This window comes from Rattus norvegicus, chromosome 16, assembly GCF_021556685.1.
Source record: "Rattus norvegicus strain SHRSP/BbbUtx chromosome 16, alternate assembly SHRSP_T2T, whole genome shotgun sequence".
Taxonomy (NCBI): domain Eukaryota; kingdom Metazoa; phylum Chordata; class Mammalia; order Rodentia; family Muridae; genus Rattus; species Rattus norvegicus.
The window spans coordinates 31701731-31717789 of NC_141549.1; the positions used below are offsets into that span (position 1 = coordinate 31701731).

At 35.1% G+C, this 16059-nt stretch overlaps 2 protein-coding genes across 3 annotated transcripts in view; both read left to right on the top strand.

The window, feature by feature from the left end:
* Erich1 (glutamate-rich 1) overlaps nucleotides 1-16059 on the top strand; it is a gene marked incomplete at its 5' end in the record, with an annotated part of 52793804 nt that overhangs the window by 831171 nt on the left and 51946574 nt on the right.
* The window catches only part of Tll1 (tolloid-like 1), a 198537-nt gene that overhangs the window by 110281 nt on the left and 72197 nt on the right, over nucleotides 1-16059 (top strand). For all 3 annotated transcript variants that reach the window (XM_087589083.1, NM_001106081.3, XM_087589084.1), the window contains 2 exon segments: nucleotides 2901-3025; nucleotides 9529-9644. In XM_087589083.1, the coding sequence (XP_087445209.1) occupies nucleotides 2901-3025; nucleotides 9529-9644 (241 nt within the window).

The window sequence follows — 16059 nt, forward strand, 5'->3', positions numbered from 1 at the left end:
TTCAGAGTTAACCTGAAGTTTAAGTTTTGGGGATATGGGTTGTAGCCAAACAACCACAGAGCTTCTTTCTCTCCTTCCTAGATGACTTACCTTAAGTTTGAGTTGTCTGTCTACCATTATTCTGTCTCCTGTGCCTCTGGTGCACTATTGCAGTCTTGCTGCCTGCAATCCCTGTCTCCCACACTGTCATAGCCTGTCAGCCTTGAGTAGCCACTGTTCCAAAGCTATCCTCTTCATCACGCTGCTGTGACTGTGCACACTTGCACAAGGTCAGACCAACTGAAATCCCAACATGGATTGGAAGAGTCCCACCCGTCCAGGGGAGCTTTTGACAATTGACAGCTACTGGGGACAGAGATGGTCAGTGCTTTTTTCCAGGAATCTGATAAGGTTGTCACAGTAGAGGAGATGGCCCTAAACCCATATCAGTTCTGATAGCACTAACTAGACTCCCTGAGAACATAAAACGGAGGGGGGAATAGTGGGGGAAGATGTGGTAAGAGTTGGAATGGGGAGGAGGGAAGGGTGTGGATTTGGTCAAAGCACATTATATACCTGTATGAAATTCTCAATCAATAAAACCCCATTCTACAAATTTTCATAAGGAAATCCACATCTCTATTAATTAATCATCTTATTTAGCTATATAACAAAATGTTGCCCCTCCTGTTCCCCCATCCCCTCTCCCCTTTACCTCTGAGAGGGTGGAATTTTAAGAGGTTGTATCTTCCCATTAGAAAGATAGCTATCTCACTGACCTGATTCATAACATTTTAGTTTGAATCTATAAAGAGATTGCTTAGTGATCTATTTAAAGAAATTATTTTAGGAAATAACAATTCTGCCACCTCAAAAGTATTTGAAGTTACTGTTTTGTAAATGATGTCAACACTATATAAATAAAAATGTATCATTTCTTCCATTTTAAGTGTTAAATAGCACTAAATATATTCATTGTTATAAAATATATCGCCAGAACCTTTTCATATTCTAAAACAGAAATAGTGAATCTAGTAGACAACTCTGCTTCCTGTTTTTGTTTAACCTTCCAGCACTTTCAGTGCCCCTTTATCCTCAAATTCTATGAATTCAACTATTTTTGATACTTTTCTACCTGAAACCATATGCATTCACCTCTTTGTGATTGACACATGCCAGTCATTTAGAAATACTTTTAGGACTTATTGTAGCACAATTTACTTCCATGGTACTGATGAGCAATGCTATCATATTAGCTTAATAGTTTTGATAGATTACATATGTATATGATGTATGTGAGTTGCATGTGTATGTATGTGTGCTTGTGTGTATGTGTGGCATGTGTCTCTGTGTGGTTGTGAGTCATGTGAATGTGTGCGTGTGTATATGTGTGTGTATGTGTGGGATGCAGATGTGTGTTTATGGTATGACTGTAGGTGTGTGTGTGTGTGTGTGTGTGTGTGTGTGTGTGTGCGTGCGTGCTTATCAGTGGACATTTGGGTTGCTAGGGCATTCGAGTTTTTCCACTTTCTAGTGACTGAAATAGAGCTGCCATGAATATGGTATACAGATATATCCCAGAGATGTTGCTTTCCATTCTTTCTCTGTCACCTGAAGAACCTGGAAGGCAGACTCACATGCTACTTTGACTCTTAGTTTTCTGAAGAATTCCACACTGAATTCCACAGGGACTACACAATTCTGCAGTCTCATCATGTGGGCACAAGGTTTGCTTCTTCCAGGGCCTCCCAAGTGCATATTGGTTTGTGTTCTCTAGATAGCAAGAGACTAATTGGCAGGGAGAAGACTCCAGGTTGTGTTTCTGATTGGTATCCTTCTGACCTTAGAACTGCTTTACATAGGGCAGGATGCTAGCATTATTAAGTTGCTGTTATAAATTCATGCCTAGAACTGTGCTTAATAACTCAAAGGAAAAGAATAAAATGGGGCTGAAGCTGATACCCTATGACCTGCAATTCATGTGCAATCTGTTCTCTGTCAAGTTTTGGAATAGAATAGCTCTACTCAAAATACCCTTATATTTTCATTAATTAGTTTAAAGGTTTTGTATAAAGTACATCCTATTTTTGTGTTTTATCTCCCTTAAAACTCCATTTGTACCCTCCTCCCAAGTTCTACCCTTTCAAAGACATTTCGTGTCCATTCACTGCTCCTTAGGAGTCATAAATGTTTGATATGCATTGCAAAGTCAGAATGCATCTTTAGTGCAATGCAGTCAGAATTTTAAACTATGTATATTAGGGAAAATAGTAACTTCTCACCACAACCTTGAATCCAAAAGAACTCAGTATCTGCAGCAAATAAATAAAATATATAAGCATCAATAAGGGCTTTTTTAAAAATTTGTTATTGATTTTGTCTTGAAAAATTGAATCATATGTATACATTTTATTTACATTGTTTTGTATAACTGGTTATGCTGTTTATTCTTATTCTTTCATTGTAAGCTGGAGTAACACTCAGAATCCAAAGACAGCCAGCTTCAGTTAGTAGTTTAGTTAAAATCGTACTTTAAACTTTGTTTCTTGCAATAAAATTTAGCAACCTCAAACCTGCACTGGCGGCTATTTTCTTCCTTTGTTAGAATTATTTTACAATCTGGTAGTCTAATGTATTCTTGTATCAGTAGGGGGATTAAAACAAAAGCCATAGTGTTATTTGTGGAGTATTGTTGAATAATCCTTATTTTGAAAGCATATAATACACATCTAAGGGAAAAATATGTAGCACAGACTTTCTGGAAGCAGCACGTTTGTGAGTTTTTCCTGCCCTGATTAGAGTGTTCTGAGAGCCCCATATCCCGCTCTAAGTTCGCACCGCCGTAACTGCTGATTGAATTTGGAAAACATGGCCCCTCTGCTTTTCATAGACGTAGGTGTGTTTTGCTTCTGCTTTTGCAGGGGGATGTTTTTAGACACAATACTCCCATCCCGTGATGATAATGGCATCCGTCCTGCAATTGGTCAACGGACCCGGTTAAGCAAAGGAGACATTGCACAAGCAAGAAAGCTGTATCGATGTCCAGGTACTACTCACCCTCATATGTCCCAGATCTTCTCCAGATAATCAGGCCTTGGCTTCCCCAACTGTTTACTTGTCTCTATTCTTGCAAATAGCAATGCATTTTTCAAATTGAGGGATTGTAAACAAGGACAAAGAGGACTGTCGAATAAGTAAAATTGTAAGCTGAAACAAACTGGTAGAAATCAAATTTCAAACATGGGCTACATTTTATTTCTCTTAAATTAATGGGGGGGTCACTAAATAGAACTATTATCATTATTAAATAGTCGGGCAATTTTTGTACTCTGTGCTGTGTCCTTGACAACATTAAGAATAGTTTCTCTTTCACAGTCAGATTCTGGGGGAGAAGGGCGTTTGGTGGGTAAGAGCACTTGCATCTCAAGCAGGAGGGCCTATCAGTCAGGTGTTCCTGTTACACTAAAATACCTTGTCTCAAGACGAGACAAGGTGGAAGGAGAGTGGCAGATGAAGATAGCTGGTGTCTTTCTCTTGGCTTCCTTATGTTTTCATGGGACAACGGCCCCCCACACTCATATGGGCACATCAAACAGACACTACCCCCAGCATCACATTTTGAGTGATCTGTATTTGAAAGACTGTCATCAATAGGAAATAAGTTAGTATCAATTAGAATGTTCTATTGGAATAATAAAAACAAATAGTGCTTGTTGGAATAGGAAAAAAAACAAAAAATGACTTTGTAGCTCAAATTGGAAAATGTTTGGACTACGTGTACCTCTTATATATCTCCTCTCAGTCTGTGACATTGTCATATAAGCCTGCTTGATGCTTAGAAAGCTTTCCTCAGACTTGAAGGATATTCCTTCACCCCAGTACAGATTTGACAAACATACTTCTGGAAATTGGGATAATTATTAGACATACAGATGGTCACATAGCTAGATAGAAAAGTTTCAATGTGCAGTTGTAGCAATATTTTTTTTAGAATTTGAGGATAAAATAGATATATTAATCAAAATTTTAGGATAATACAATTTAAAGGCCTTCTGTATTGTAAGCTATTAGTAGCTCTCACATGAAGTCTGCTTGGATACTTCATTTTAGGAGTTAGTCATGAACACTTTCATTCTAAGACGTAAGAGAGTACAAGCTGGTTCATTTGCAAAAATTAAAATGCATTCATGGACATATGGCTTAGACTCTTTGAGTACATTAAAACCTAGAGTACAATATAAAGGGGAAACAACATAGAATACGAGCTGGAAAACATTAATTGGTTGAATAAACCCAGGGAATGGATAGGAAGTTTATGATTCATTACCGGTGAGGATATTATCTGACTTGAGACAATATATTTTATTGGACCTTTTCTAAGACAAGAGATTTCATTCATCGAAAGCAAGTTTTCCATGGAAATACTTTAAGAATATTCCTTAAATTTTAATTGTAATAAAGTTCTTAAAATATAAGCCTATTAAATGTTCAAAAGATTTACATAGTTTCAATTTAAATGTGTACATAAAACCTTGTACATCTTTTCTGCTCATTGTCTTATACATATTTATTATTCAATAAATGATCAATAATTTAATTTTTGAAATCTAACAGAGAAATGTTTTGGAAAAACCCAGTAGATGTTTAAAGCATTGTAATACAATGTATTGAAAGATATAAGTTATAAAAAGTAATTCTTGTTGATATGTTTTCTATTTTCTATATTTAAAGTTTTTATTTATTCTTATCTTGTACTATAATCTTGACTGCGGTTTCCCCTCCTTCCACTTGTCTCAGTCCCACCCCATCTGTTCTCTCCTCTAGATCTACTCCCTCCCACCTCCCTCTTTAAAAAAGCACAAGATATAATAAGATGAACTCAGTAGGTAAGAAAGGGTCCCAAGAGCAGGCAAAAGAGTCAGAGACCCCTACTCCCAAGATCAGGAGTTTCCCCACAAACCTCAAGCCAACAGCCATATCATTTATGCTAAGGCACTAGCACAGACCCATGCAGGATCCCCAATTGCTGCTTTAGTCTCTGAAACTCCATGATTCTCCTTACTTGATTTTGTAGACTGAAAAGTGAATTGCTCCTTACAGCTCTTGCATCACAAGAAACAAAACTTGTCATTTGCATGATCCTACTGACAGCCTGTTCTCACTCTTTTTAAAAATTATGTTTGTGAATAAAGTAATTAAAAATTGGCTAATTTTTATGCCAATATTTTTTCCTATCGGTTAACCTCCAAAGATCTATTAGGTCTGTAATGTAGGTGTGTTTGTAAGTCTGACTTAATGTTACAGAGCAATTTTGTTGAGTTTAAAAATGCTTGAAGTGACTCCTAGTCGGGGAAAGTGGATAGTTGGATATACAAGGCTGTGGCTTTTATGCTCTTTAATAATTATATCCTTTTCCAAAGGGCTAAGTTCCTAGTATGATGGCTGTAAATACTGATTCTTCCTCCTAGACAATGCAGACTATAGTTTAAATTATTTAAAATATAGTCTATACAATGTACATATTGTTAATTTCTTTAAATCAATCTTAACTAATTTTATAAGAATGTATATTTATTCCATGCCTTGTAATTCATTCTAATATTTACAAATACACACTCTTACACAAACACACACATACACATGGACACACACACATACACATGCACACACACATACACACACACACACACACACAGGTGCACGCACACAAGCACTAGTGTGTGTGGTTTCAATTGCCTCTTGTATAGTCATTCCATTTTTGTCATGGAGAAGTTTAAGGTAACAGCAGAATTTGATTTTTAAGGTTCTATTAAAAGGATAACTTTCTTAGAGTTTAGAATTGTTTTCAATCCAATTTCTTGCTATTAACTTTAAAGACAAGTGAAGAGTCTTCTTTTTATTATTGTGTGGAAACATACAGGTGATTCTTTTCAGCTGAAGGATTCTGTTGATAAAAACACTCACTTTTGGCCGTTTAATAGAGCCTGATAAGGCCTGAGAGAGGAGAGGGTAGGACTGTTCAACCGTGGTATTCTGGGCTCTGCTCCCGAAAGACCAAAGGGCTTATTAATTTTTTAAGCACCGATAATTCTTAAAGGACACCCAATAATCCCAACTACTATTATTAGTCCTTGTATCTTCTATACTGTCTGGATAACAAATTACCTACTTAGAGCTGGATAATTAATTCTCTGTAGCTAATCTTCATCTTACCTTTATCCCAGTATTGTTAGTTGGTTCATAAAGGAAGTCTGTTTAGTACATGTGGCTTACAGCATATCTGACCTTAATAGATTATGCATTGTTTTCTTATTGCTTCTCTTCTGAGCCCTTTACGTTATAATTCTCACATTTTCATATATTTCCCTTCATTCCTGTAATGTTAGGGTTATCTTATTTTCCTTCTAGATGATTAGTTGAACTCTTCTGTTATAGACCCTGAATTTTGTATGTATTTTGTCTTTATTTATTTTTGCAATCCTGTAAAAGCTTTGCTCATAAGTATTTGGCGTTTACACCAACTAGCAACATTGATATTTTCTCAGTAAATCTTCCTAAATTAAGTCTTCAAAGTATTTAACTCTCTGTTGCTATAACAAGTACTTCAGATAGTCATGTAATGAAGATTTAAAAAGTTAACCTGCAACACTGAAGCTCCAGCTGGTGGTCAGTTAGCCCCATTGTTTTTAGGCTGGTGTTAGAGCAACTCATCCTAGCAAAGTGTGAGAGACAGCAGACCTGCTGCCCATAGGAAGGAACTGGGATCCCATCCCCCTTTCCCTGCTTTGAAAGTCTTCTCTGAGGCTTTACTGATTCAGGGTCTGACCATTTTCCAATAGGAGTACCTTTACCATAGGAACCTTTGAGAAAATACTCTATCCTGAACCAAAGCACCGAGGAAAAGAGCAAAGTTAAGAAAAATTTAAAGTAGGTGTCTAAAGTAGGTTTTGAATATTTGAGTCTCTTTTATCATTTGAGAAGGCCTATGCATTCGCATATTAATACACATATATAACTAACATGTGTCAACAAATTTATGTTTTTAGGTTTGTATGTAAATAGCACACAGATATAGGTGGGGGTATTTAAGGATTAAACCATGTCATTCACCCTAACAAAACAACCCTTTAGAATTTGATGATCGAAGTAGGTGGTTTTTCAGGCAAGAAAATTGATTAAAGCTTTTGAGACTTGCTATTACTTTGTGATTACTGAGTAACAGCATTGGAATTAAGGTTGCCCTCTCATTCCGATATTTGCTATTAATGAACAAGCATTTGAATTAATCATGCCATCTGCCCTTCTTAGGTAACCCCCATCCCTTTCATTGAATGACGCTGCTTTGAGACAGGATACCACTCTGTACCTCAGGCTGGCCTTCAACTCAAGGCAACTTTCCTACCTCAGGCTCTAGAGGGATGAGATTGCAGATGGGAGCCAACAAATCCAGCCAAAATTTGATTTTTATATTTGAGCAGAAATCAATCAGTGTGCAGTAGGTTGAGACTGTGAAACAGAGACAGCTGAGTTTACTGAGAAAAACAAATTCAAATGCTCACTAAAGCTTCATTTGAAATGTTTTTACATTTTTACAGTGCAATTTGACTGTAATTTATAGAGTGATACTTTTTAAATTATGTTATATTTTTGGCTTACAATTTAGAGAATCTAGTTTTAGTTGAAACACAATAGTTTGTATGTATTTGTGAATCAAACATTTTATTGTTTAATTCTATTATAGCAAATATAGCGTAATCTTCACTTTGCCTAATAGAGGCTTTGATTCTCACAGAATTTGTTTATAAATAGTGGAAAAATATATTTTTTCCATAAAACACTTTTAGATCCCCAGTTGTTATTTAACATCTAAACACATCTTTCTTACAAGCATGCGGTCTAATGTTAGTAGATTTTCTAAGTCTCCTTGCAATGTATCAAGGACCTTAAGTGGTTCAGTAACTGTGCTAAATTATTTGCTTCTGACCTTGGGCATTTTCATTTTCTTCTATAATTCCTTTATCTGTCTGGCTCATCAGAATAAGCATCACTCATTCCTACTTTAGATTTACTTTGTTGTGCAAACCTAGTGTCTGTTTTGCTGATGATATAAATATTTATATCATCCCAGACTGTTTTTATAGCTCTGTTTTACGTTTCCAGAGTCGTTATCTTTCTTTATTTAACACAAGATATGCAGAGTCATTTATAATTTATTGAGTATTTGAGGAGATGAGAGTTCACATGCCGTGTGTTATGCCTCCTCGGATCCAGGAAATGTCTCATTTTTGAGTGCTATACCTTTTACGGGGAAGACAGTGTCTTTTAGACAATTGAATGAAGGTTGTGAAAACTGTAGTGCGGAAGAAATTCTCAAAGACAGAAATCCAGCTAGGTACATAGGGTGCATAACGTATCCCTTGCAAAAGTTACAGGAAAACAAACGGAATTGTGTCCATTGGCCTACAGCAAGCATGAAAAGCATGTAGCTTACAAATTGTAATTTCAGGTCACTGATACCTTTCCCCAAAGAATAGCTAGGAAAGTGAAAACTATACAATCCCCCTTCTAGAAATTTCTACATATGAGTAGAGAAAAGAAAACAGAGAAACCACTTGAATAGAACATTCTAGAAAAATGGGTGTTTTTTTTAAAAAGATATTTTTTTTTTTTAAGTTATGTGTATGAATGTTTTCCTATATGGATGTCTGTGCATGTGAGTGCCTGGCACTCACAAAGGTCAGATGGGAGTATCAAACTGGAGATCAGAGGGTGTTAGGGCCCTAGATTCTGGGGACTAAACCTATGTCCTTTGCAAGAGTAACAAGTATTAAGCTTTAGCCATCACTCCTGCCTCTCAATGTTTTTCTATTTATGTATTTATGTATTTATGTATTTATTTATTTATTTATTTATTGGCTTTCTTATTTTGAATCATTGTATATTTCATTTTGATATTGCCTTTATTAGATTTGTATTAGTCAACATGTATGACTTTTTAAATGTTAAAGTAGTGCGTAACTTTACTTAGAAATTACTATTTAAATTTGCCACACACCACTGATAATATATAGGTTTCATTCACATTGATTATCTTAGTAGAAAAGAAAGGAATGTTTCTCAGGAATTCAGGAACTCAGAAGTAGGTCTTTTCTAGCCTGAATGAGTATGGATGTCCTTGAAATTACCTACTGTAATAATGAATGAGAAAACTTTCCATGAAGGCAACTTTATACATGCTAAATTATTTATCACCTTTTGTCTTTCATAGTTATCTTTAGTGGCCCCAGAAAGCATACTGAAATTCCCTAAGAGAGACATAAAAAGAAATTCATTTGAAGGGTAGTCACTGTCTGGCGTGGGACATGGTGGTACATACCTGAAGTCCCCAGACTCAGGGGACTTCGATATGGGATATAGATTCAGCACTAGTTACAAAATGAGCCTAAGAAAGAAGAAATAAAAGCACATGAAGCACATATTGCTATCTCTCTATTATGTTCATGCCTTTCATAATGATTAGTAAATAATTTCATGCCTTTTCCCCTTCAGCATGTGGAGAAACCCTACAAGAATCCAGTGGCAACCTTTCTTCCCCAGGATTCCCAAATGGCTATCCTTCCTATACACACTGCATCTGGAGAGTGTCTGTGACCCCGGGAGAAAAGGTAGTTGATACCTGAGGAGTTCTTCAGTCTCCTCTAAGCAAAGCATTTCACTAGTTTTAAGTTACACTTTTCTTATTGTTTATTTACCATTGTTGTTCCTTAGTATTATTTTGCTATGTTGTAGATTGAACCCTGGGCCTCAAATATGCTAGGCAAATGCTTTACCAGTGAGCTACACCTACAGCCACACCTACAGCTACATCTACACCTATAGTTACACCTACACCTATAGCTATAGCTACACTTACAGCTATTCCTATAACTACACCTACACCTACAGCTATGACTGCACCTACAGCTACAGCTACAGATACACTATAGACATACCTACACCTACAACTATAGCAATAATTACAGCTACAGCTACACCTAAACCCATAGCTACACCTACACCTACATCTACAACTGTAGTTACACCTACACCTACAGCTACAGCTACAGCTACACCTATAACTACAGCTATACCTACAGGTACACCTGCACCTATAGCTATGCCTATACCTACATCTACATCTACAGCTACAGCTACAGCTACAGCTACAGCTACAGCTACAGCTACAGCTACAGCTACAGCTACAGCTACAGCTACAGCTACTGCTTCCCTTTGCTTTCTGTTTTAAGCTGGAATCTTTATTAGTTGCCAACCTGTCTTTAGTCAAACTTTGTAGCCCAGACTGGGCTTTAATTTATAGTCCCTCTGCCTTTGTCTCTCATGCAGCTGGGACTATGAGTGGGATTGGATTATTAAGCCTGGGTTTTATTTTTGTTTCATTATTCAAATATTTAAGTAAAATGGAAATGGCTTAGATTTGGATTTTTTGAAAGCCTTGGTTTAAAACATTTTTGAATGGTTTGAAATGGTTGATGCAATATTCATCATATAATATGACACAAGTTTACTGGAAAAACATCAGAAAGACAAATCCCTGTACTTTAACATGTAAAAGTATATATACACAAATGTTCAAATTAGCCAAGAATAAATCATAAGGAATCGTAGAAGGTATTTGGAACTATAGTCTAATAAATGTTTTGAATACCAAGCCTGTAAATGCCATGAAAATAGTAATTATGAGGAAGTTAACAGAGCTAAGTATTTGCAATAGGAAACAGAATGGCCATGATAGACTCAGCTCATAGCCATAGAAATATATAGAAGAAAAAGCATGGAATGAAATAAAAATTACAAGAGAAGCAAAAATATAGATGAATAAAGTCAAAGTCAAATTACAGAAAGGTTAGACAAAGTTCCAAGTAGTAATAGACAATAGACAGAAAGAGATCAAGAAAATTTGATGATGGAGAAAACAACTGGTTAGTATTTCTTGAAAGTGATTATTATAATCCCAGGATTTGGAGATTAAATGAGCATAAATGTGTATTTTGGACATTGAATCCACACTTAAACTGAGTAACCATGGCTATTTTTAATACATGTTTTTCATCAAGGAAATTTCAGGTTGAAATGGCCTCTGTGAGAACCTCCCAATAATTATTATCTATGGATAGACAAAAAAGACATATTATCTACACGGAAACAAAACCTTGACACCAATATTAATATAGACAGTGAAGAAAGGAATTTATATTCTCCCAAATCACATGAAACCAGAGGCATAAAATCCCATAGTAGTTACCAAACAAATTCAGATGCTTGTATGTGTTTGACTATATATTTGTGCATATATATGTACTCTGTGCACACAACCCATTAAATATGTATTTTGACAATTCTGTTACCAGCTGTAAAACAACAGTAAATATTGATCAATTAAGGCAGAGAAGATACTTATTATTTATTATTGCAAATTCTACTCTAATTAAGGAATTTAAAATTTATTTCTTTTCAGATAGGTAAGAACCAAACCAAAACAAACCTATAGTTTTCTTTTTTCATTTTTTTCAGTATTGTTCTTGGGAAATATTAAGGCAAAAGAGTAAAAATAACACTTAAGTTCAAAAAGAAAGACTAGCAGTCTTCATTTTATTAATTGTGTTATGTTATTGCATTAAAAGCAATAGGTGAGAAATAGAATCAATGACTTCATTGACTTCTGGTTCTATGTTAAAAACAAACATTGCCTGTATTTGTCATAATAATGTCTATTCATATTAGCATTAACAAGTATATATATATATGTATATATATATATGTTAATCTTGGGTTTTCCAAGTTATTGTTTGAATTTGACTCTTTATTCACATGGAATGACTGTCAGCACACCCATTAGCCCTAGTGTAACACTGAGTTACTGAGGATTACATACTGGTTCTTCTTAGAGATGTTTGATGTTTTAAGTAAAAGCATGAATACAAAGTTGCACAGGGTCTAGTGATATTTACAGAAAAAATCTTTGAAAAGGGTACTTACGAAAAAATTTTACTCGCAGAAATTATTGATTGGTTACATGAATAACCGTATAGTTCCTATAGCTTTTCATAATTTAAGACTTATGTGCCTATTGAAATACTGTGATATGTTTTGTCATTTTCTGTACAGGTAACTTTAACAAGTCCCTTCTGTGTTGTGAAAAACATGCTTACGATTATTTTCTTAGTGACTTTTGGGGACAGATTTGCCAAGTAGATGTGGTGGGCATTCACTATTTAGCACAGGCTAGCCTTGATGTCATGGTAACCCTCTTGCCTCTGCCTTCCAAATGATACAATTATTTGTGTGAATCATCAAACTTACTATGGTTTTAAAAACAAGATCTTGTTGAATTCAAAAACATTTGAAGCAACAGTAATAAAGTTACTTCAAATTACAACAAGAAGTAACTGATATTACACCTCCAATTCTGTTGAAAGTCTTTATACCACTAGTATTTAAAACTAATTCACTGCTCTTGTATAATTACCAATAAAAGTATTTTTCAAAATACTCCCAGAAGAAATCAACAATGTATCATCTTTTCTCTTATTGTTCTTTACATTATTTATGATAATGGTGAATACGTTAAGTTGTTATAAGTTAGCAATGAAGAGAATTAATTCATTCCAGAACTTGTGTGTCTTGTTTTATTATAATATGTGATTCTATGCCTTCTAGACTTCTAAGATTATAGCAGTCATATTGAATTTATATTTTTTCAGTACAAACAATGGAGACTCTCCAGTCCTCTTCACCTTATTCTAATCAACCAGTCATCTTGTATTTCTGTCGTTATTATTTCTAATTATTTTATCTCATTATTTTTCTCAACCTGAAATTATTTTTTACCAGCATTTCACTTCTAATTATAAAGTATCCTTTTAGTATTCTTTTCTTATAATTCTCTTTTATTCTTCATGGCAATATAATTTCTGACTGACGTGACCTTGGGAGAGACCAATATTTACAAAGAATAATCTCTGCACTGGTAGTATATTCTGCTAAGTGATGCATGCAATATTTTGTTCATCAGTCTTTTAATTATACAGCTAATATTCTCTGCTGTTGTTTTCAGCCTATTTGATAATACAGACTTGTGCCACTATTTGTCATTGTTCTATACTTGTCTCAACTGCACTTTACACTTTTACCTTTTGATTTTCTTCAAGTGAAGTAATCTCATTTTCTTTTTAATATATTATAAATATACAGTTTTCACCAAATTCATGAAGAATATGTACTTCTAAACCTGATTCCAATAGATTTTTTTTGTGTGTTAAACAAACCAATATATTTTTCTAAAGTTTATTTAAGATGTAAGATGTTAGCAAAAAGAAGGTAATACTGGCTAAAATGTCAGTGTTGCTAAGCAAATTATATCTGAATCTTGTACACAAGCATGAGAAGCTTCTGGATCCTATAAGCAACTTCTTATATCAATGGAGTCACATGGCCTGATGCCATTGGCCACATCTGATACATCCATATTATAAGGAACATGTTTTCCTAAATTTGAAATTCTGAAATAATTTGTAACAATGTGTGAAAATTAGAATTTTATATTGTATCATTCTCCTGAAGAGATGTGATCCTTCCAATTCAAAGAAAAGTACCTACCACTTGAATTAGAAATTTAAAAAAGTACTTATTTGCTTATGTTTTAAAATAAAAATATAAATTAAAATATACATGAATAGCACAGAGGCTCAAAAGAATGTCGGTGTAAATCAAACACCAAATTTGTTTTTGTAAAACAACCCACAGTGAGGATGAGCCCTACAGAAGCAGAGCAGCAGAAACCCTTCTGAGTTTCAAGTGCAGCTCCTTACGTAGTCACCATGACGTCACTGGCTGTCAGTCTGTGAAGGAGATGCCCTCAAACTAATGCTGGTGTCTCACATTTCAGTCCAAACCTTCACCGATAGAATAGAATTGTATTATCAAGTGATGGGCAGGTTTCAAATTCTAGGAAGAAATAATTGTGGTTAGCTCTAGGGAGACATTTGGGAACTTGTACTACCTCTAAATTATATATTTGCAGTTTCAGCAACAACACTTCTTAGAACATTGAACTGGGTGCATTATGATAATAAAAAAACTTGGGAAGGAAACATGAATGTGGAAAAACACTTATAGTGTGATGTGAAAATGAAATTGCAAGTTAAACATCATATATCTAAATGTGTCAACTTTTGAATTGCATGCACCAAATACAAAATTATAGATGGTTGGATAGTTCACTATAAGAAGCTCATAAATAGATTTTATTTTGTTCCTTTTCATTTTCTCTAATACATATATGTTATTTTCAGATGAGAAAATATTTATTTTTAAAATAAGGTCATAATTACAAAAGAATGTGAAGATTACTTACTAAATCAGGACTATACACTTATAGATTTGTAAGATGGCAAGTTGGATTTTATGGACATTTCTCACAATCAAAACCAAAGGCCATCAGTTCACTACTATATGTTCTAAGACTCCAGTCTCCCAAGCTAAAGAGATTCCAATTCGGTCTAAGACTATTCTTGGTGTTTTAATAGCTAAGCATGCATGTCTCAGAAATTCAAGTGTGGTGACCAGGCAGAAAGTATTGATCTACCTGTCACTTACAATAGATTGACCTTTGAACAAGGGCAGATTGCTTATGTCTCAAATGGAGTTAGAATACTCTCCCATTTTTGTTCAGTATAACACATTTAAAAGCTGTCATTCAAGTGTCCTCTTTTCACAAACATTTATTTTTAATTACTTGTCTATGCTCTATCCATCACGATGATTCACAATCTATCATCTTTATTGCCAAAATATGGAAAGTGAGCTGTGTGTGTGTGTGTGTGTGTGTGTGTGTGTGTGTGTATGATCCTACTCAAGTAGATGTATGTTCTGATATGTAAAATAAATATTTGATTTCAATAACGATAAAATCTTGTAACCCAGTAATATCATTGCCCCATTTTGGGAAATATCAGAGGAAATAACAATGCAACTTCTTGTGTGTGTATAGTAGTTCTCAGATCTCACTGGGGGTCTGAAGATGACTGAATCAATGGTGGTATTTCATCAAGACTGGAAGAGTTACAAGGAATGGGAAAGAGGCAAGAGGAATCTAGGCGCACCTGTGGATACTTTCAGGAATTGATGTTAACACTGGGCAGCTTTGTAGAGGCACAAAAGCTAGTAATAAATAGGAGATCTTTAGTTAGAAATAAACATGCTTGAGATTATAAATATGAGTCAGCCAAAAGGCATCAGAGATTTTGAAACTTTGACACATAAACTGATGGTAGCCAGAGTTTCCTAAAATTTATATGGTCACAGAGCACAGAAAATATTCTAGATGCATGAAAGTTAAAAACAAAAGGGCAGTAAGTTTGGAAGTGTTTGTGTCAGCTAGGAAATGAAGAGTATTTCCATGTCGAAGGTTTATGGTGAGTCAATGTGTTTAGAGCTTCCATAGTACATGGAAGTTGTTGAGTAGCTAGAGAAAGAAAGAGAATTCTGGTAATGGTGACATGAAGAAAACTGCCAATATCAACCAACTAGACACCCCTGAACTCCCAGGGACTAAATCACCAACAAAAGAGTACACACGGAGTGATCCATGGCTCCAGCCACATATGTAGCAGAAGATGGCCTTGTCTGGCATCAGTGAGAGGAGAGGCCCGTGGTCCTGTGAAGGCTTGATGCCCAGTGTAGGGGAATGCCAGGGTGGGGAGGCAGGAGGGAGTGTGTGGTTGGGTGCATGGATGTGCACCCTCATAGAAGCAGGGTAAGGGGGATTGGGATTGAGAGTTTCTGGAGGGGAAACCAGGAAAGGGGATAACATTAGAAATTTAAATAAAGAATATATCCAATAAGAGAAAATAAAGAAAAAAGAAAACAAAAGATTGTATGACTAAAATTTACCAATAGTCAGATAGGAACACAGCAGATTTTGATATAATATACATATCAAAGGTTGCATGTAGTATATATATATATATACATATATATATTATATTGTATATCTATGTATTATATTATATATGGATTTGT